The sequence below is a fragment of the Phaethon aethereus genome, assembly GCF_964289735.1.
Source record: "Phaethon aethereus genome assembly, chromosome: 2".
Lineage (NCBI taxonomy): Eukaryota > Metazoa > Chordata > Aves > Phaethontiformes > Phaethontidae > Phaethon > Phaethon aethereus.
Window position 1 is genome coordinate 23001611 of NC_138582.1, and position 23972 is coordinate 23025582.

At 36.2% G+C, this 23972-nt stretch overlaps 1 protein-coding gene across 29 annotated transcripts in view; it reads right to left on the minus strand.

The window, feature by feature from the left end:
* Positions 1 to 23972, minus strand: part of RIMS2 (regulating synaptic membrane exocytosis 2) — a gene marked incomplete at its 5' end in the record, with an annotated part of 516464 nt that overhangs the window by 222506 nt on the left and 269986 nt on the right. For 17 of the 29 annotated variants that reach the window (XM_082015605.1, XM_082015602.1, XM_082015600.1 and 14 more), the window contains 6 exons: positions 2602 to 2714; positions 3929 to 3975; positions 9652 to 9775; positions 10558 to 10653; positions 13313 to 13436; positions 15164 to 15231. In XM_082015605.1, coding sequence (XP_081871731.1) covers positions 2602 to 2714; positions 3929 to 3975; positions 9652 to 9775; positions 10558 to 10653; positions 13313 to 13436; positions 15164 to 15231 — 572 coding nt within the window. Of the gene's footprint in view, positions 1 to 2601; positions 2715 to 3928; positions 3976 to 9651; positions 9776 to 10557; positions 10654 to 13312; positions 13437 to 14831; positions 15041 to 15163; positions 15232 to 23972 lie in introns of all 29 variants that reach the window. The other 12 variants (XM_082015603.1, XM_082015596.1, XM_082015619.1 and 9 more) reach the window with 1 other exon arrangement.

Sequence of the window (23972 nt, forward strand, 5' to 3'; positions counted from 1 at the left end):
AATGAATGAGTGTTCTATCAGAAAAGAGCTGATTAAATACATAGAAAGCTAAAATACTGAAGCTCATCCATTTTGTAGTGTTCAAACCAAAATATTTTTTGTAACTTGAGGAGATTATTAAAATTCAATTTTTCCCTATTATTTCACCTGTGCAAAAGGTCCAAAATTAGAAAATCTCACAATCCAGTCTAATTTTTCAAAACATCTCCAACTCTACAGAGTTGTTTTTTCTACTAACTTTCCCAAAGTTTCAAAATTTTTTAAAGTTATAAAATGAGAAACCAAAATTTTAAAAAGTGAAGGAAAAACTACCTTCAAGATGCATAAACCCCCAAATCTGAAAAGTTTAAAAAAAGTGATTTTTCAAAACTAACTTAAAATATCAGATCAAAAAGAAACTACAGATATTTACTGTTTTGAAGAAACTGTTCCTGTAGAATACTTCAATTCTCTTAAAGTCATCTTTTTCTAAAAGTGTATTTTAGTCTATGCATTTCAATGTGCCCAGTTAGGTGCCTGTTGCTATCTATCCACACCATCTTCAGACATTGTGACAGCCACCTTTCCTCACAAAGCAAAAGGTTTAGTACTAGCCTCCCAAAGCCTTGAGCCAACAACAGCAGGAGCTGGGTTGTGCCATTAACATGATTAACATGAAATACAGCTATATCCAACTTTTCTTTAGCTGGTGAGGTAAAGATAAGTGTCCAGGTTTTCAAACTGTCTACTGATGTTAGGTGTCTACATTGGGACAGCAGGAGTTTAGAGAGTTACTGAACATTTCTGACTTCAGTGTCAGTCAACTGGAGCTGTGCGTTCTCGGTTATCAGCTGCTCTCTGGGGGAAATGAGGATATTGTGTAGCAGGGAGCATTGTATATAATTGCAAGCAGCACATAAGGGAGTACAAAGAGGACAAACATAGGAAAGATCTTTAAATGTGTCCTAACGTTATTTGGTTTCCTTAGATGGAAAGAAATGGTATAAACTTATTAATAAAGGCATTTATATCTTGAAACAAGCAAAAAATAATTAAAAATAAGAATGATGCCTTCTTGAGTTAAACACTGAATTTATATGCCAGTCTGAGATATAAAACCCTGTGAATTCTGTTATTCTCAGTAAATTAGAATATACCTCCAAATCTCCTGATACTATTCTTAGGCACCTCAAATTGCAATATCCTATCAAACCACAAAATCAACAGACTTACTGTCTTTACTAATAAATCCTAATCTTAAATTCCTGAAGGTTTTGTTTCTGAAACTGAGAAAGTGAGGAAGTCAGTTCTGTGTGGTTCCTATTTGGACCATCATTCCGCAGTGTCTGTGCATTGGATGTCTGAGCAGCTAACTCTGGATCTCAAATTTCATGCTGGGAGCTAGGAACCAAAACGATTTGACAGCCTAATCTTTTATGAGATTTAGCCATAAGAGATTGCTTTCTTCCCTGTTTCTACTAACAACAATTTTTGCTGTCTTGTAAAAAACTAAATTGGTTTTTAGAAACCTCAGTCTGTGTATTTTGACAGTTCATGTTAATGTTGCCTTGTAATTGTATTTTGTGCAAATCATTTTGCACTCCACAGTCAAGATTTCTAACTTTCCATTTATCCAAAGGATTAGGTCTTTCAAAGTAGCTAACAACAACAGTTACAGAAAAATAAAAATTATATACTGTAGATGGCTGGTGTGATGAGCAAAACAAATGATGTTTCATGCATTGCAAAATGGAGCCAACATGGCTGCTGAACAGGCAGAAAAATATTTCTTCGTCTCCTCTATCAATACCATAAACCATTTCTGTGAGACCTATAAACAGTCTGCTTTGATTTCGTGCGTATTTTTATGGCACACTCATTATTTTAACATAAACAAGTTGATAGAAATATGAATGTAAGGTTTTCAGACTTGTTTAACACCAGTTTTGCACTGCTTCCATTCCATTCTCCTCTCCTTTTCAACATGTACCAAGCCACAACTGAGCACTTTTGAAAAATCCCATTTTGGAGTTGTAACTTACACAGAAAGGCATACAAAACCCAAGTTCTTTAGTACAAAAAACTACCCTTGCAAAGAAAACATTCATGTAATGAACCTTGTTCTCAATGAGACTGAAGAACAAAAGTGAGTAACACTGGTACAAAGAGTACAACATTAGTAAACAATCAAAGGGTTATCGGGGGAAAAGTACGTATGAAAGCTAGTGCATAAGAAATAAGTAGTATTAATGTCTAAGCGCACAGCTAATAAAATCTACCAACTCTACCTATAAGTGTTACAGTTGAAAAAGTGTATGCACTCAACAGCACAAACATAACTGGAGCCAAGATTAGGCCTTTCTGAAAATTTGACTCTAACAGTCTAGCTTACTAGATAGATATACATATATATCTCTAATTCAACATATATAATATTTCCAAAAGCTAATAAAAAGGACTGTTGTTCTGAAAATATGACCCTTCTTAAACTGAGATATATAGCATTAACTAAAAAATGTAGCTAGTTTAACAAGAAATTTATGTCAGACAGCTTGTACTCTGCAGTGAGAGTTGTATATGCTGCAAAAACACAACATTAATATTAATGAAATGTTTACATACTGAAAGTTGTCCAGACAAGAACTGTGGAACATCCCTTAACATGCCAGGACTCATAGGAGAAGTCACTGAAATAGAAGGTCGGTCCATTTTTTGAGATTCAAATGAACTAGAACCTGTAATTATAAATAAAAGTATTTTATAAATAGTAGCACTTTCACATTCTTCACAATGATCTTTAAAGAAAAATTGTACAAATATAACCAAACATACAATAAAGTTGTGATAAATATCACTTCTTTGTTTAAAATTGACAAATAATTATACTCAGTCTTTTGGTGCTCAGATGCAATCAAAAGCTTTCCAAGTTTATTACAGTTGCAAAATGTCATCTGAAGCATATAGGATTAAAAAGTTCATGCAGAGAATTCTGACTATAATTATGTCAGTAAGTTGAAGTCCCAAAATTCCTAAATAGTCAAGTTATTTTTTCCTTTCACCACTTTAATGTGGTCAAAGGAATTCAGTCTTCTGAAGGGCACTTATTATCTTGTACAGTCAGACTAATTTTTAATCAGATTTTTACAAAAACATCAAGATGCATGCAGTGTTTTTTGTGCATTTTATTTCAAATCTACAAGGTCTGCAAACTGTCAAAGGACAAGTTTTGACATATAAAACATAGATTAAAAGTTAAATATTTTTTATAAAAACAAAAGACACTCCACATCTCACAAAAGATAAAATGGATTTTATTTTAAGACTTGGCTGATCAGTGAAAAGTTATTGGAGGAGTTTTTCATATTATTATAATCAAGTTTATGCCACTGCATTTATTCATGGCTTCTATTAAAAAAGATTTATGAAACAATGATAAATAACTCCAGGCTGAAATCCATCTTATCAGATATAAGCCAAAGATCATGTTATTATTCCCCACATGAAATACTGGTTTTGCCAATTTAAAAGGTTCTGAATGGTTCCAATAAAGGAGAAGTATACTGATTTCAAAGTAACTATCTGTCAGGTTGTAAATAAAGAACATTTCTTCCCCATTTTTAGTTTATAAGGTTCAACTGAAATGCAAAACAACAAAACAGGAAATTAAAAATTACTATTAATGTTCTTGTTTATTAGTTAGAATTATGCTTTTCTTGTCAATCAAAAATAGCCTAAGTTTATAACCAAATGTTGAGCCTAAATCAAAATATCCTGACTTTTGATAGTTTATTATTAAACAAATGTAGATAGATAACACAGTAAGATGACACGTTGAGACAAGTACAGACAAAGAGACGAGAGCTATACTGACTGTAGATGACATTTTTCAATCTATTTGTGCTTACATAAAAGAGAGAGAAGATTTTCCTACCCCACAATTGAAACTTACTGGACTCCAGCTGTGCATGTGTGCTGTCAGGTATTCTGGGAATGTCCCTGGAATCAGGAAAAGACAGGTTGATCCTTTATCTAACAAGCATATTCAAATTTCAGTTACACTATACCACTTCTCAAGCCACCATGGAATGCCTCACGAAAGGCATATGGTCTACTCGCTGTCTTCAGCCACGGGGAAGATTTATCTTTTATCCAGTATAGATAATTTCAGTGGCAAATTAAAGCCTACAGAACAAGTGGTTTTGTGAATGCAGGAGAGAGGCTGCAGAGTCACAAATAAAATAATTTGGTAAATAAAAATAAGAAAAATCTCAGAGTTGATGGAAGACTAAAATTGTGAATACTAGACTTTATTATAATATTAACCATTAATTAGCTTTATTGGACCCTCACTCAAACATACTAGACTGCCAATAATGGCTATCCCAATGTATCCTTTACTGTCCTTGAACCCCAAATTTGGACAATCTTACCTTTTCCATAACTAAATAAGATAAGCAATTTCATTTGGCAAAATTGCATACTTGCATATACATGAGATGTTCCATCACCTGTATTAAATTGTGTGTACAGCTAGGTACTTTTAAAGCAGTCAGTCGTAATGACTAAGTACCTCATTACACCCACTCACCCCCCCAACGGAACGCAGTCTTCCTATGAGGGGCAAACATTGCTGTATGCTAATAAAAACTATCAATGCTAATAGATCGTTTTGGAGGTATTTGAGCAAAACAAAGGAAGATGAAGAGCTTCAGCTCCGAGTCACAGCAAGAACAATATTTAAACTCGTGACGTGTGTTTCGGTGCAGTTGGTTTCTTCAAGGTCGCGTTGGGTGTCAGTGCCCAGGTGCTGGCAGCAGGGGCTGCAGGGGCGGCCTCTGTGAGGAGAGGCCAGGGCTGCCCGGTGCTGGACACAGCTGGTTCCAGCCGGTTCCAGCTGGCTTCAAAGGACCCGCCACTGAGCACAGCTGAGCCCCTCAGCCAAGGTGGTGGTGCCTCTGTGGTAACACGTTTAAGAAAGGGTGAAAGAAGCTGTGCAGCAGCTGTGAGAGAGAAGAGCGAGGAGAAAAAACACGAGAGAAATATCGCTGCAGACACTAAGGTCAGAGGAGGGGGGGGAGGAGTGACCGCAACCCCCACTCCCCATCCCCCTGCACTGTTTGTCGTTGCGGAGGTACAAGAGTCAGGAACAAAGGAGTGAAGTTCAGCCTGGGAAGAAGGGGGGTGAGGGGAAGGTAGTTTCACTTTTGTTTTTATTTCTTACTATCCTATTCTGTTCTTAGTTCCTAATAAATGAAATTAATCTCCCCAAGTCAAGTCTGTTTTGCCCATGATGTTAATTGCTGAGTGATCTCCCCATCCGCATCTTGACCAAGGAGCTTTTTCATCTTATTTTCTCCCTCTGTCCTGCTGAGGAAGGGAAGGGAGAGAGCGGCGGGGTGGGCATTCGGCAGCCAGCCAAGATCAACCCACCGCAAAGGTGTATGAAAAGGAAGGGGAAGTAAAAAGTGCTTTCAGTGATATCTACTGTCTCATACAATGAAAAAAAAAAGGATTCTGTATTATATATAAATCAAACTTAACTAGTTCCTTTTTGGTATACCGTTTCCAAATACTCTTCAAGACTCCCAAGAAAGTTAGCTTTACTAAGCAGGTTGAAGAATCTTTCCACATGAATTGATGCACAGTACCCAATAATTCAAGTTAATCAGAAGGCATGCAACTGGTGTAACTGCTCACTGTAGACAAGAAAAAAACCACTGTCTCTCCTGTTAGTAATGAAAACTTGCCAGAAACTTACAAGGGCTATTCGAGAAGTAAATATTTAAGTTTGCATATTTGATATCTGTAGAATTTATGAAGGGACCCAATACTCACCTATTACTTTACTCAGAAATATACTCCTGAACCTAACCTGTCATTTTAAAAAAGTATTTCTAGCATATGAATTTGAGAAGAAAACCTTGAAAAGATGTATCATTGTGAACAGACTGAATACGAGCTTTCTACAGATAAAACAATAAACTTGAAATCTTTGAACATTATCATTTATATTCCTAAAGCGTACAGATCCCAGTATTTCACAGGAGTGTGAATGGTATTTCTTACAAGGAACCCTCACTGAGATAAACAGATGTAGGAGAAGCAGAAGTACTTTTAGGCATCTCCTTATATTTTAAGATATGTTCCATTGCAAGCAGATTGTGTAGAATAATTAATAAAACACAATGCATCATTCCTTCCAAATTCAAAACAGTAGTAACTGTGAAAATAACATACATTTTAAAATAAGTATTTCTGAGAATTAGAAAGAGGAAAATAGACAAGTTCCTGCATATAAGAGACAGCCAGCTCACATACAATAGCAACTTGGCCATCAATTTTTATTTTAAGATAGAAAAAGTTATAAATTGCATGCCAAAATGGTACAATTTTTTTTTTTTAAAAGAGCTTTCCATTTTATCTTCCTGTATCAGCTTAGCATGCCATCTTCAGTTTTCATAGCAGTCAGCCCATAATAAAATGAAGAAGAACTAACAATCCTGTTTACTGGAACTTGGTTTTATATTCAGAATATCAGGTGTCCTGGTTTCAGCCAGGATAGAGCTGGTTTTCTTCACAGAAGCTAGTGTGAGACTGTGTTTTGGATGTGGGATGAGAAACTGTTGATAATGTTCTGATGTTTTGGGTTGTTGCTGAGCGGTCAAGGACAGTCCAGCTTCTCGTGCTGGCCTGCCAGCGAGCAGGCTGGGGGTGCACGGGGAGCTGGGAGGGGACACAGCCGGGACAGCTGACCCAGACTGGCCAAAGAGATATTCCCTACCATACGACGTCATGCCCAGTACATAAACTGGAGTTGGCCGGGGGGCGGAAATTGCTGCTCGGGGACAGGCTGTCGATCACTGGGTGGTGAGCAATTGCTGTATTGGGCATCACTTGTTCTTGTACATTCCTTTGTTGGTATTATCATTGTTGTTTCCTTCTTTCTTTCTGTCCTATTAAACCGTGTTTATCTCAACCCACGAGGTTTTTTTTTCCTAATTCTCTCCCCTGTCCCACTGCGGGAGGGGGAGTGAGTGAGCGGCTGCGTGGTGCTTAGTTGCCGGCTGGGGCTAAACCATGACAGCAAGGTATGACAATAGATTGTCTTTCTCAGCTAAGTTAATAGCTAGTAACTGTCTGAAGATTTCTGGCATGAGTTAGTGCGTTGCCATGAGACCATCAAGAGACTCTCTTTATAAGTAATAGGATATACCTCAATGCAAAAGTGAAAACCTTCAAATGGGCATCAGTTGTTATAATGGAACTAATTATCACTTCAGACATCTGGTAAATCAGAACTTTTATTTTAAATACATTGAAACTGTATTCCCTGGGGCAGAACACAGATCTATGGTGTTATGTTTCCTTGGGCAAGCATAAGATATTAATTTGTATAGTCCATTTGATTATGACCAGAAATCTCCTGAACTGAGAAGGTAATATGGTATTTCCAGTTCATCAGCTCAAATCTCATTAAAAACATTTCTGAAGTTATATTTTTAATATCAAAATCCGAAGAGTTACACACATCTAAACAGATTCTAAAACTTTAGGTTCTTGCAGAAAGTACTCTTTCTGCAATTAATAATAAATCTCTATATAAAGAAACCTTGCAGAAAGTATTCATCCCTGAGACTTTAGTTATAAACCCATTTAGATTAGTAACTGGAGGTTTGGAGGTGAAAACCCTCTTTTACAGCTACTGCAAAAAGACACTGGGAATCAAGCACACAGAACAACATTTTTAGCCCTGCTACGGCTCAGTTGTTCAACCTATGTAGCAAGCAGTTAATGCTGAAGAAGGTGACTTGAGAGCCCACATCACTTTATGGAATTACGGATGGGCTTCTCAGAATTATAGATGAGCTGCTCTAGTGACAGCAAGTGGAGCATACGGTAACATAACAGAAGACATGATGATAAAGAAGGTAAACAGCAGACAGTAAATATAAAAGTACAGGAAAGAATACAGGAAATTTCACACAATGAAGAGAATGCAGAAAGAGAAAAAATTTTCAAGAATATTTTCAAGACGTGAGCAGTTCCTTGAAATTCTTGCTATGAACTTCTGTTTCAGAGAAACTATGAAAGACCTTACGCCTGTATGAAATGAATTTGAAATGTCCTTTTCTGAGGCAATATTCTTCTAGCAATGTAGTCTGTCCCTTAGTATTACTATTATACTTACAACTCCTAAGTTATGCAAAGGATTTTAAGTGTAAGACAGATGATACAGCCTTTACCCTAAAGGGGTTGCAATTCAATATGTGTGTAGGAAATAACCTCTCATCCCACTGACAAGATAAAGCAGTTTTTGTTATTAACAAGTTCGTTTATAATTGTCAAACCAAATTAAGTTCCTACATTAAGATCCTGATGTGTCAAACACATTAAGTTCCTATTATAGCTGAACCCATAACAAATTATCCTCACTGAAATTCCATCCACAGATTATATGGTCCTAGATTTTTTTTAGTATTTCTTAATTTTTAGTTGTACTGTTACCTATGCTTTCTCATATGAAGGTAAGATAATTGTGTGCATCTTATACAAATAAAGGGATAAATATAATTATTAATTATAATTAATTATAATTATAGACTCAGAGAACAGCCCGGGTTGGAAGAGATCTTGAAAGACCACCTGGTCAAACCTCATGTTGAAGAGGGAGCCTAGATGAGATTACCTAGCACCCTGTCCAGTTGTGTCATATATATCATAGTAAATTCTGTGGGGGAAAAGAGAAAATTCTTAACAACTGTAAGCATCTTCAAATTCAGTGATAAGCATCACCTCCTTCACAGCCCTGGTGTGATAAGCTATGGAACTTCCAATGGAGAAGTAAAAAAGGGATGGATGTGACTGTAGGCTGTAGGAAACTTGGAAGAGAAAGAACACATGAAGAAGGGGAAGTATTCACAGTCTAATATAACAAAACAACTAGAAATGCCCTATTGCTATGCAAGAAAAAATTAAGTTTAGACATTGAGAGATAGGTCTGAATGTTAAGAAAACTGGGCAATGTAAAGCACCAAAGAAAAAGTGCGACACAGTTTAGACAAGCACTAGTGTTAGCTATTCATTCAGATACGTTCTGCATTAGATAACAAGCGATAATTTAATAGATTTCATAGATGAAGATGATGAGAATGTGGATTCGAGACTTTCCAAAGTGTATTGATTATGTCATTAGCATACTGTATTTTGGGCAACATTCTACATTGCAGTCTCTCAGTAAATAGAGTTCACCATCAGTTCACAGACCACGTATGAATATATAATTTTATATATATTATATAGAAATGGGAATGGAGAAATAAAAATCAAGAGTCAAGTTACTAATCAAGAATTGCAACAATAAGAAGAGTATAAACACAGTTTCAGAGCCAATATAGTCTGGATCGCCAACTAAACAACCACAGAAGGGAATCTATTTTTTACCATATTAGCAGATAATGCCTGGCACTCTGTGAGAGAACACAGGATTTCACACCAGCTCTTTCTACTTACTGGTATGATTTATTATTCTAGCTATGCTTTTGGTTTACAGAATTCTGCAAAAAGTTTTACAGTTTATAACGTTTATGAATGCGTTTGATATGCTCTGGCCTAAAAGTGAAATTTAGCAACATTTTAATCATATTTAGTAAAAACATTTACAAAATTACTTACCCTATTGGTCTTGAAACGACAAGCTCCACTTGTGGCTCAGGTTTGGATTCTAAAATGATGTTATAAACCTCTTCAAAGGTGGCTCCTTGTAGCAGCCTTCCATTCCATTCTAATACTTCATCACCTGTAATTTCAGTAATAACACTGCTTAGGAAGTCTGCTGTGAACTGTACTTACAATGACAATTTAAGTCATTCTACTGTCAGTTTACTGCATTGTGAAACCTGTATTGTAGAACAAGTTTGTAGTCCTTCATTCAGGAAAATCCTAAGTATTAAAGGTTTTCTGCAGCTCAGCCTCACATATGTAAAGTTTAGTGAAACAGTTAGATCATCAGTAGTACCCCTGCTGAATTAGAGCTCTTATTCGCTTTGGCAGCTGTGGTTTAAAAGAAACCCCAACATGCTCTTTAGCAAATGCAAATCTTTAAAACAGCGTATCTCATCAACTTACTATTTTGAAGATCCATTTACCTCTACAATTTTAGTATTTAAGGGTCAGATAGTTCTTATGTTAATAGTTAATATTTCTTGCAGATTCTCAAATATAGCAATCCATGGTTTGCATGTTGGGATAGAAGCAGTTTCTTAGCCGAGCTGGTTCTGTTGGCACATTTGCTCTTAATAAAATATACACCACAAAACGACTGGGCAGGACATCAGTGGAATATTATTTTGAGTACAAAAATTTGAATTAAAAAATTCAAATATAATTTTGAAAACAATGAGAATGTATATATTTCACAAAAGCAGTAATGTCAATAATCTTGTAACTGAATGTTCAGGTTGAGTTCTACAATAGTTCATCGCACCTATTTAACGTAATTTCACATCTAATTAAACTTGGTCACTTGTGATCACCTTTAGAAAATCAAGACAGCAATATAGATCTACAGTAGATACATACCTGGTCTAAGATGCCCCACGGTATCAGCTAAGCTTCCTTTTTTAACTTTGGTAATAAATGCACAGAGTCGACCTGATTCAGTCATCTTTCCTCCTACTACCTGTTTCAAAGAGGAAGCATTTTCACAGAATAAAAATTACTTTAAATGACTTAAAAGTTCTAGCAACAGAAATAATAATTCAATTATTTCCTTGGTTTTCAGGTAGTCCAGGTAAGACAGAAACACTTGAAAAAAGCACCATAGAATTCTGGCTATGACAGGTTATGTTTGTACCTACTCTGGCTATTTCTGTAATTTAAACACAATGCACATACAGAATGATAAAGCTTTTAAACTTTAGCAAATATTTGTATAGTATTTCACTGTGTTATAAACTACCACCCAAAAAAATGTAAGGTATTGGCCATTAGACTGCTTACTTCGATACTTTTTAACTGAAAACAGATATATTCATAGAATAGTTTGGGTTGGAAAGGACCTTTAAAGGTCATCTAGTCCAACCCCACTGCAATGAGCAGGGACATCTCCAACTAGATCAGGTTGCTCAGAGCTCCCTCCAACCTGACCTTGAACATTTTCAGGGATGGGTCATCTACCAACTCTATGGGCAATCTGTGCCACCCTCACTGTCAAAAATTTCTTCCTTAAATCTAGTCAAAATCTACCCTCTTCCAATTTAAAACCATTACCACTTGTCCTATTGCAACAGGCCCTGATAAAAAGTCTGTCCCCATCTTTCCCATAGGCCCCCTTTAAGTACTGGAATGCTGCAAGAAGGTTTCCCGGGAGCCTTCTCTTCCCCAGGCTGAACAACCCCAACTCTCTCAACCTGTCCTCACAGGAGAGGTGTTCATTTTTGTGGTCTGATCATTTCAGTGGCCCTCTTCTGGACCCGCTCCAACAGGTCCATGTCTTTCCTGTGCTGAGGTCTCTTGAGCTGGATGCAGTACTCCAGGTTTTCTCTCTCTCTCTCTCTCTCTTTTTTTTTTTTTTTTTTTTTAAATTCTGCAGTCCTGAAAGCTTGACTACCCTATGTTTTCCTACACATGGACCTTGAGCTTGTTTGGAGGTTCTAGCAGGGGAGCGCAGCTACCTTATACCCTTGACCGATGAATGATACACCTCTATCAGGGAAGGTCGTCCTCTTCGACTGAGCATGCAGCTTTGGCAGGGACGCACATGAAGTAGTGAGGGAGGAAGGGGACACCTGCCTAGCCAGCCAGATCAGCCAAATCAACCCTGGAGATCATTGGGGTGACAGATGTTGCAGCCAGATTGCTCTCACATCCACATGTTAATGTAATAGAATTCATGATGTTCACACTAAGCATCAAACACCTCTAGCAATTAATCAAATCCACTTTGGCTGGGCAAGTCAGATGAAAATCCTTGTCATACTGAAGATTTCTCCACAGGAAACTTCAACAGATTTGACCTTACTGTTTATTTTAGAATCAGCAGATTCAAATATCAGAATTAGTTATAACTGCATAATCTTCAAATTCTTAAGGTTTCTTAGGAGTCTTCATGTTGGGATTTAAAATTGCTAATACTAAATCCAGTTTAGGTTACTTTTGATAATGTAAATATTTGAAAATTCAGGTCACGAATAACTGCTGAAAAACACTCTTTTCAGATGTCTGTTGAGATTAAAAAGTAGTTACTCTGGAATCTAAGCTATTCATGAATCTCAGTGAGGAGTTGATCTTTATAATAGAAGATTTTAGAATTGTAAACATAGAAGTTTAAACAAAATATACTTCATAGTGACACTAGTAGTCCCTTCTTTTGCATTTTCTGACATTAAGACAACACAGAAACCAAAAGTGATGCTCAGCTGGCTTCTCCACCAACTTCAAAATACAATTAGTTAAATAAAAAAATCAAAAATTTCCAAAGCATGTTAGTATATCTTATAAGTAACCACACTGATTTAATCCCTATTTACAGTGTATGACTATAGCCTAATATGTGTACCCAAAGTGAAGTCAGTGTCATGCTAAATAGAGAATGAAGAACTAATCCAACTTCTTAATGATTTCTCACAACAAGGATGTTGATTAAAAATAAATACATGCTTGTTTCCTTTACGGGGTATAATTCATTTTCATTCTTGTACTGGTATTGCTGAAACTGCAAATAATAATATCACACAAGAATTGAGCTAGAAACAGCTTTATAACCTATTCCAAGAGTACCGCATCATAAAAAAGATGCAAGCATATTACTTTGTGATAATATACAATAAATACTAAATAATTTCCTGTCTTGTGTATTTAAAATGTAGCAAATAAAAAATCCAGAAACAGGCTCTTCCATTGTCAGAATCCGCTCTGGATTGAAATGTCATTAACTTCCAGATGTCCCCAAGATCTTCAAAGATCTTTATTTTTCACATTTCTCTTCCTATTTGGGGAACAGATGTTATACCATTGTGCAACGCTCCACACTGAAGAAAGTGGACAGGGCTTGTCTTGCCCAGCAAGAATGCAATTAGTACCTTGCAGAGCAGGCATTCTCAGCAAACTTGTGAAAACATGTCTAGTCTTTCTGAAAAACACAATTTTTGAGCCTGTCAGGGACCCTGTAAAATTGCTTCTGGTAACTGAATATAAAATGTCTTTGTTTTGTAAGTTTGAGGATGATAAGACATTATAGATATCGGTATGAATACACTATATAATATGGGAATACTTCATTATAAAGGTTGCTAGTTTAACTGAGAGAGTTTTTAGTTCCAAGATTATTCATTACCAACCTTCAATCCAAGCATTGCTCCTGAGTCTCTAGGCACACTTCCATCTTTTAGTCGTTTATTTAACAAAATCCGACCAATGAGACGGTCTCCATCTTTGGATGGTTGCCAAGTTACTGGGTGCTATCATATGGTGTTAATGGAAAATACAGTGAACAGGATTTTAAAGAAAAATATTTCAGTAATACTTTTCATTTCCTGATATATTTTTAAAATGCCATGAAAGTATTATGATTACACTAATATTTAATGAAACAAAATGACAGAAAACTGTGCTGGAAAAAAAATTATTTGCATATATAGCCCATCACAATGTACTTCTAATATTTAATAACATTATTTATTTTACTAAATCCAATCCGTAAATATCTAGAATGGCCTTTGCATCTTGATGATTAGACAGATATAGAATTATAGAATTATAAAATGGTTTGGCTTGGAAGGGACCTGAAAGATCATCTAGTTACACTCAATGACAATCACATCTGACTACTGACAAAAACAACGGTAGAGGTCTAGTATAAGAGTAATACCGAAAAAGAAGTCTAACTCAAAACAGAAATTTGATGTAAGACATTTCTTCTTTTTCCACTATTCCAAACACGTCCGTTTTCTTTAAGACTGACAAAGTTTTCAATCTTTTACTTTCTCTCAGTAGTAGTATATTAAAACATATAGAATACATTAAAAGGTATAGTCATTACTATATTTAAAAATGTATTATTTCTTTCTTGGAATAATTAGTTCACATACAAAGCATAGATAGAGTGAACGTTATTATTCCATTACTATACATAGGCACAGTTATATTGTATATTGACATAATTAATAAAATTTTAACATTTTATTTTGTGTAATCATAGCACTTTTTCACAGATAACTACTATTTCATGCTCTATTTCATGCAAAATTAGCAGGCACAGACAAATGCACTCCCATTACAACTAACAACTCTAAAAAGATTTATCACAATCTCCACCAAACAGAAAGCAAACATAAAAAATACCAAAGCAGATGGCAAAGCCTTTAATTCTGCGCAATACTGCACAAAAATGGCATGGCAATAAAACAAAAGAACAACCATGACAGTGAAAGGGAAAAAAGAAAAACAACTTTTCTGCGCAGAGAGACCCAATTTTCTCCCTTTTTCACCTGGGGTTTAAACTATTAATTTCATTTCAGCCCCAGGATTTTGAACATAGTAAGTCAAATAAGCCAATCAGTAGAATCCTTATTGTTAATTATTTTATACTTGAAGATAATACCACGATATACTATTATGCAACCATAAGAACAACATTCCTTTATGCCTCTCATTTTTTTTCTTAGGCTGCCAAACAGTAAAAGCTGCAAGCATGCAGAGACTTTTCATTTGTTTTTCTTTTCTGCACCTTAAGAAATGCTACATTGTCTCTAGAAACACCCTATCTTTTATTTTATGCACTATTTTAATGAGTGACAGAGAGCAAACAAAGACCAAATGTGCAGGTTAAAATGCAGGCTCCATAATCTCAGTACCTTCTCGCTATGGCTATGTTCCTCGTTTAGAGTTGTGCTACTACAGGTATCTACCCCAGAGTCTTTTATCTGAGGCTCAGACCATTCCAAGTCCTCTTCCAAAGAGTGGCCACCAAAGCACACCATTTTCTTTTGCCTCTCGGATAAGGTGTTAGAATCCGACAAAACTGCCTGCTCACTAGTTTTTCTTTTTCCCCTTTGACTGTCCCCTATAGGTGTGGCATAAAAAAAAAAAAAAGGATACAAAAAAGAAAACATGCAAAGGTATAAATAAAACAAAGGAAATGTGAAATGATAAAGGAAACTAAAAGGTAAGGCTCCACATGTCTCACCAAAGACATTGGGGATGCCTCACTGCTATGCCAAGACGTATGGTCCAACCAGTTGTAATCCATGTCTCCTGCGAGAATCAGACAGACAAGATAGTGCAGTAAAGGAAAGGTGAAAGAAAGGACAGACAAAGATACAGTAAAATTGTAAAGACTTCTGATTATCCTATCTGATTCATAACCTCTGCTAGCAGGACTTGCAAAGTGCTTCCAAGAAAAAGTAAAGGCTTTAACAACAGAGTACATGGAACATGAAATACAGTGAAGAAGGAGGTACGTTTGTGTGTGTCTACATGTGCATAAAATTATGTACAGCGGAAAGCATCCTTGCTTCAGAGTTTTTCCTATAAAATTACTTACAGTAAATTAAATGAAAGGGCAAAATGTATTGTATCCCTAAGAGAATTTTCAGAAAGGAAAGCATTTGAATATGAAGTAAGTTTTCATCATAATCTAAAGAAACGGTTTTGTCTTAAGGAATGTATTTCTTTGCTTTTTTAACACAAACTAATATTTATTCTAATTGCTTCAATAAAATACTTAATGATGCTCTATATGCAGATGTACAGTAGGTGATGTTTTAAGGAAGGTTAAATGATAAACATGATAGATTGATAAGAAAAACAAATATAGAAGACATTTTTAGAATAAAAAGCATATTAATTGTGCTTGAAATTCCCAAAGAAATGTCTACTGGTTAAGTATCAGGAAGAATTCTAGTAAGTACAGGTACCTAATAGCTGGGAATAAATGTGTAGGGTTTTGATGAAGTAGATTTTATATATATATTTCATAAAATCAGAACTTAACCTGTATGGCAGACACATGCTAGGAAGAAAGGTTTAAAAAACACTTTTAAAGAAGAGGTCTAAATTAATGCTGTTGTCCATAGAACTAGAGAATGACTCATGTTTTTTAATAAAACATTCTCTTTTATGTAGGTACTTTAAATTGTACATTATGCCCACACATTTTGCATTATTACATTCTCGCTCTTTTTTTCACCGTTGTTACTACATATTACATGAAAAATATTTTACTACATGATACATAATATTTTGATACCATTGTAGGCAGGAAAAAATGTTGACCTTTCTATCGAATTTCATGACCAAAAGATCACTAAACCAAAGTAGTCCTGCTCTTTTTAGAACAGACCACAAATGACATTTTTCTGTTTCTATTACTTCAGATCCTGCTTTGACACTGCTCAACCTATTCCCCTGAAACTATATCAATACATTGGCGAAACATAACTAATAGGTCTAATCACAGTCTTAACACTTGTCCAGAAAACTTTACAGAGATGATCTGAAGATACAGCTCCATAAAACTAAGCTACAAAAAGCTAATACATGCTTTAGAAAAGTAAAATGTAGTCTTCTCAGAGGGATATTATGTACAATGAGAAATATGATATTTTTCACTTGTTTTCTCCTACTACATAGACTTGCATATGCTATATGGAAAAAAAAGTCAAGCCTCATTTTCATTTTAAAGAAGGAAATGTACAGAATACAAAGGTTTTATTTTCAAAATGACACTTTAAACTTAGTCCCTTACATTTTGCAGAAACGTTGCAGAATCTTAAATATCCTTTGATTTCATAAAAACAGTATAAGGGATCTCATGAAATTACTTTGAAGCTTTAATTCATTCACATTTTTGTAAGTAATAAATGGGCCTGCTGTAAATGTATTAGCTGTGTTTCTTGATTCTTAAAAGGAAGATAATATTTTAAAATGGGAAATTCTCACCAAAACTGCTTTCTCATGACAGTTAACATCTTGAGTACATTACAGAGAAAAGTGTGGCTATCCTGCTAAAGGGAGAAGAAATATTCTTCTGAAAGCTAATAACATTTTGCAAAGTGTACTTCTAGCATAAAGGTTCCAATGTCTTCAGAGACATTGCTTCAAAGGAACTGAGTCAAATCATCAGTGAGCTCATGAAGATCTAGCCTTTACTGCATAAATACACATTTAGAGATATCCAGAAGACCGCAAGAGTTCCAGTTTACGTATTGCCTGTCTTACAAATCCTGGTTTTAAACTCTATTTTTAAGTGGATGTTAAGTGAGGAAAAACCACCTAATTACAGTAAGGATGACTTCTGAGCTTTAATTGCTTGAACCAAAGGCATAACAGCTCTATACCGGTTTTTCCCCGCACTTATTTTCTGTGTCATCAATACAACTGCTGTACCCACAACCAAAGTCTGACTGAAAAAGTTGTAATTTGGTTCCCTATAATTTGGTACCTAAGTCTAGGAGAAAAGCACTGAAATAAAATGGGCTTTACAACCAAAACAGTTAAAACTGATCATTCTTACTGATTCTAATTCCCGACTATTCTGCAAAATTGTGTATTTTCATTGAAATGACTACATTTAAATGTAGGTATCTACCATCAGGCATTAAGAATTCACCACTGCAAATTACTGGCCTTTTTTTAAGGTTTTAAAATTCTCAGTAACAATCTTGACTATCACTTATAATACAAAAGAAGCCACCAGAAATGAATGTCCTTGCGGTTCTGCAGTCAACATAGCACTTTGCCTGTACTTTACAAAACTCGTCATGGCTTTGCCAGCTCTCCTGTTCATGCCTTTTCCTATATCAGTGATACAGTTTGTGTGAGCCTGGCAAGAGCAAAGATTTCCTATCAAACTGAACTGTCACTTGTGCATCTGCATAGAAAACAACTTCTTAGAAATACAAAAATAAGTTATTGAAAAGTTGAGGCCCCTGAAGTGTCCTGACCGAATACACATTCCCACTGCAAATGTGCATATACCTAGTCACCAAAAACTGGTCCAATCTTCTCTCGTTACTTGCATGTCCACAATATGTTCATATAGGCATGCACTCAAAGACAGAAATGAAATAGCTTCACAGTAACTTTACAGTACAGATGTGCTGTATATACGTAAGTTCATCATGTAGGTGTTTACATGAGCGAATATTGAGCAGTGATGGGCTCTAACAGTCTGGCATATGCACACCCACATTTGAAACGCACACACTGACTTTCTGTTAGGAAAAGAAATTCTGGGTCCTTTTTTTTTTCTTCAACAGAACTATCCAAAATAGTAATCTGCATACAGTAATGCACACAATAATGTGTGCTATTGTTCATAGCACATATTATTTAAGTTAATGAGAGTGACAAATTATTGACAGTGATAAATTAAAATTTTAACAACTTACATTTTAAATGATCCAGTTATTTTGCAGCAACAGTTACTTTTTATCAAACGGTATGCCCTGAACCTAAACCTACACCGAGGGACACATGCAAAGTTGAGTCTGTTGCCTGATCAAAGCACTCCCCCTTCTTGCTCTTCTGTTTCCCCCTCTTCTTTTCAGTCAAGATGTAGAAAGCTAACTTTCTTTTTAATTTAGCTGTGTCTCACATTAAATACCAATTATTGAGTATTAAAATGATAAGAAAATAAGCAACAACTCCATCCAAAGACTGTTCTGTTCATATCTCTACCCTTTTTTCCATGAAAATATGCAGCCATATGTTTAAAAAAAATTGGCATAGAAATGAGAAACTATAAAGCGCTTGTAGACCATCTAGATTTTGCTCTTAACTGTGCATCAAGTCATCTAAATGACAGGTTTAAATACTATAAAAGTTAATAAAATGCTATCAAACTATTATTAAGGAAATATTTAAACTTCTAAGAATATACCCAGGATGACTGTCTGGGAGCCCTGTAGCGTATTACATTTCAGTGAGACATGCATTGCTTAGGGCATCCACACTTTTTTGAGGTACAATGAATGACTTGACAAAATCACTGGACAGAAATTTTTAAGTGCACATTCTATAAATATTAAAATCTTGACTGGGTAAATTATTTGTTAAATCTTGTAAAATTAAAAGTAATACACGTAAGACACATAGTTCTTTGTCTCCCTACAAGAAAAATTGTTTAACCATAATCTTTCTGTTACAAAGACACTGTAGTTTTAATTCTGACTACCAGAGAATGCACTTGCTGATCTCTTAGATATTTCTCTTACACAATAGCAAATGCTTTATTACAGAGAATTTTGTATTTAGGGTGTGCAGCAGAAATGACTCAGGAAAAAATGTCACCACATTGATAAATTATATAAGCTATAATATCAAAGCTATCTTTCATGGAAAAGGGAACTAATGTATTACTAAGCAAGATACAATCTTAGCTAATATCATTATAACAGCATTCAGATGCCTCATGAGTTCAGGAGTGCAGCTGGATACAAGAAAGAACATATGTGAGGTCTCCTCTTATTAACGTCAGTGAGCTCTATGTGTATACGGAAAGCTTGCATGGACAAATCATGTTGGGAGAAAAATCACATCAGTGACCTAGCCCTTCTGTATAAATGGTGTTAAGCTGAAACCTTTGTAAGCTTACTGATGTGTACTATGCTTTGCTCATTTTCTTTAGCTAAAAACAAATAGGCAGAGGAAAAGCTTTTCTTCTTCTCTAGCCAGGAACCCACAGCAGTGGGGACTTCCATTAGCAATGGGAACCTTTAAAGATCGTGTACATTTAAAAGAATTAGAGTCACTTTCCATTCCCCTTGTATTTTGATGTTTGATTATGGGTTTGTTTTTTTTTTTGTGGAGAATTAGTATTTCCCACACAGGAATATGGTACTTAAGTATCTTTTAAAATGCATTAAGTAGTTTGAATCTAACCTACACAGTATGTGTCTACTTTTTCGTGAGTATTGTCCAAGTTCATGGTCAAGTCCAGAACCATTTATCTTCCAAACAGTTTATACATAAGACACTGAATTTAATTAGTTATTCTAGACATGCGAAGTCATTTGGGATGCTCTAAGGTGCCCAAACTTAACTCTATTCTGGCTGAAACCAGGACACCTTCACACAGGAGATATGGATGACCCACACTGTTCCTATCTAAACCAGGACCTATCTAAACTGGAAAGTTCTTCCCTTGGTCAATTAGAAACATCATCTTGCTTTGAACCAAGCAAAACAAAAGCATGTGACCTCAGAGTCAAATCTCACTGCCAAAAAGGACGGGTCATATAACTTTAAATTCTTCAAGTTGTGGAGTCTACCTGACTACCTACTGCATGCTGAATACATACCACATATTGACTACATGAGCCAATGACTGTGTCGATGTGTCATTACTCAAAATGACCAATCATTTAGCCCTGCAACTGAGTGAGCACATTCCCCCTCCAAGCTGATTTTCAGCATAAGGCTACAGCGAGCAGAGCACATCCCACATCACTTGATCCTCCTCTTAACTGCAAGGCTCTCTCTCAGTGATGCCCTATACCAGAATGACTCTGGAGGAAAGTGGAAACTGGACTACAGTTATTGAAGCACTCTCATTTAAGCAGGTTTCCTTCTGTGTTTGCAATACTAGCCATCTAGACTGTCACACCATGGGTGACTCCAAAGAGGAGCTACACAGCTGGAATTGCCTGGATGTGATTATATGAGTGCTTAAACAGTTGCTTTGTCAGTTCTGGACACTTCAGGGACATGTTAGCATTTGGTGCAGGAACAAATGCGAAGTTGCCTGGCACACATAAAGCACAGAACTATTTTTCAGCAGAGTCACTAATGCAGTTTTATCACTGATGACAAAAGGAAGATTCTTCTTGCAGGTCTTATAGCAGGCTTTGAAACTTCCTACATGCATTTCAATATTTCTTGTTTGGAAATAATTATTCCTCTGGATTTGTCAGCTTTAGACATGAAAAAGCCTAGGAAAATGTCTGAAGGATCTAGTCCTACCAAAACAAAAGGAGAAGCTGTAATGGAATAATCAGGAGAAAAATGTCTTATTCTTCATTAGTGGTAAGGAAACTGTGGACCACAGTTTCACGTGTTTGTATTTAGCCCTGACAATGTAAATCGGTGGCACCTATGCCAAGAGCTGTACTCGAAGGCCTCAAGAGCCTACTAGGGGCTGGGATGCCTTGGGGCAACCAGATAAATAAATGCAAAAGATCTAGGAGATCTTTTGTCGGATCTCCTAGAAAGCAGACCTTGACCCACTTGTAAGATTCAAGGCTGCAGTTCTTAAGAGAAGTCAAAGATTAAGTTGCGAAATTGCACTTCTGCATAGGAACTTGACAGTCATAGGCACTAAGAAGAAAATGACTATGCGCAATTCAGCAGAAACTTCTGATTTGGAGCTTAGACTACTAGCAGATGTTGTAATAAGTAGGAAAGTGTCCCTCACCTGAAAAGTAGAGACACCCAGAATTCATCTCACATAGTTTCAGATTTCTGTATCTGTATCTAAACCAGTTATTCTTGTCTCCATTTGTCTGACTAATTTTATACATCTACTTTAAGGCTGACATGAATTGTACTCAAGAAGTATCCGTTTTTCTTCAATAACTGTAAAATGTCAAGATGATTAGCTTGGGTGCAGATGTCCAGTTTGTGGATGTCTACATTTAGTCAGGTGGGATCCCAGCTCCGATACATGCATCTGCAGATTCACAGGACCACTACACGTGATAACGATCCAAGAGTAATTTTGCATGACCCTGCATAACTGCCCTTGTTAAGAGTGAACATTCATTAACACTTCTTATGGACAAGAAAGAAAAACATAAACGAGAAGCTACACAGGTGGAAGACGATCCTGAAAGGCAGAGTGCTCCAGGCCACAAGGCAGGTGAGACAATAAATTCAGGGAGGGTGAAGCACATAACAATGGATGCTGATGTGGCAAGAATGATGACATGGAGAGCATGAGGGCATTGGAACATTGACTAGGGCTACTGCTACCAAATAAACCTCCGGTCTGCATGTGTCAGTCATTAAGAATTTAAAAATCTCTTGATTTCCTTGTTTTTTTTCCCCTAAGTGATACTGTTTAGGGAAAGATGTTATTAAAAATGAAGACCCTGGTTTACTCTCAGCAGTATGTAGCCTTGTTTTCAACTACTGCTAATACTGCTCAGCAGAAAAGATATTACTCTTAATGGAAAGGATTATCTAATATAAGGGGTCAAAGGGTTTCAACATGACTGTCATGTTCTGGCTCTCTGAGGCTGAGACTTAACATCACTGTTGATAGAAGAATATTTACCAGAAGTATTTTCTTAAGTATGTTTTGCTGGAAGAATTTAAATTATGGGAAAGACTTTCTTCAAAATTACATTTTCTAGAACAAAATTAGGCCTAGTATATTAGTCAAATATATTTTGAGAAATGTTTTTTTCTTGGAATAAATTGAAAGAAAACATATCACTATGGCGAACACATTTGTATGATTAATTGTCTACTTCCTGCAGAAAGCTACTGCATATTAAAACCAGTAGGCTGGAGCCAAAAAAAAAAAAAAAGAGAAAGAGAAAAAGAAATACCAGAATTTCTTAATCGAAGTCCACACTCACCAGAGTCCCACTGGAAGAGATGCTTCCAGTCACAGCACAGTGGCACATACTAGATGACCTCATAGATTTACAGCTATGCCTCTCATATGACACCTGGAGTGTGACCCTGTATGTCACACCATGGCCTGTATCATGTGATCCTGTCAACAAACTCACACTCTGGGCCACCAAGAAAAAGGACTGTTAAGAAGTCATGGGAAACAGCCAGACATTTTATACTGCGGGCTGAGTTCACCACTGCCAGTTGATTAATATTAATATTCACGTTTCTCTGATTTGCACCCCTTTGTCATATGTTCCCTGCTACTCTATTTCTAATAAGATCAGGGAAAACTGGAACTAATGAAGCATGACATCCTATAGATTTCTCTCTGGTGTGATGGTCTTTAAGGCTTTGCCTTAGGAAGATGTTTCCTCCAAATTACACTTTTGACCCTACTTCTGGCCTTTTCAACTTTGCCACTTCTTCCTTCTCTTCTATTCTCATTGTAGGAAGTTTTGAGCCTATGCCTGGAAAAGGAAATTCCTTCAGCAGAATACAAAGGAAAACACACTTTGTAAAGCTTAGAAAAGACAGTATTTCTGGATTATGCCCAGTAGTAAGTAATCAAAAGCAATTTACTACTTTTTTATTATTATTCTAAATACTCCAAACTGTCAATCCCTTCTTACAAGATATGCCTTTTTCCTTTTTATTCCCTATTCACATCCACAAAGACCATACATATGTTCATGGGCTGACCTCACACATCTTCCTTGCTTATCTGTCATTACCATGCATCCTTGCACCCTACGGTTCCCATTGACAGCTTCATTGCAAGTTCTTCACTGTCTCAGGCTTGGAACCAATATCAGCAATAACCAGCTTGGCTATAACTGAATGAGGGACCCGTTTAAAGAAGAAACAAGCACTACTGGTAATGCAGGGGAGAATAAAACCTATTAATAACATTACAGAATCCCATAGCTGGCCCTTGTTTCAGCAGCTCTGTTCTCTGTAACACTGTGATGATTTTCCCACCAACTAAAAGTAGACAGCCTAGTCAGGTGTCCTGAATAAGCCTACCACTCTTCACAGTAACCTCTTGTTAATGAAAGTTAACAAGCTCTCGGATATAATGCAGATAGAAATTAACTGGTGTCTGGAAGGTGAGAAAACACCCTATGTTTCCCATGTCACTGGCTCAGAAAAATGAGTCACTTTGGAAAACAACTGCTAAGGAAGCACAGTTCTGTCATACAAGTAAAGAAGATCCAATGGTTCTATGATGTGTTGGAGCTGCTGCATAACTGGGAACTGATCTGCACACACACAACAAACTCCTTCCACGGATGTTGAAAATAGTCCAGGCAAATTCAACGGTCTTACTGCCAACAGCAAGGCAACACTAAAACCTGCCAAGCCAGTTGGAA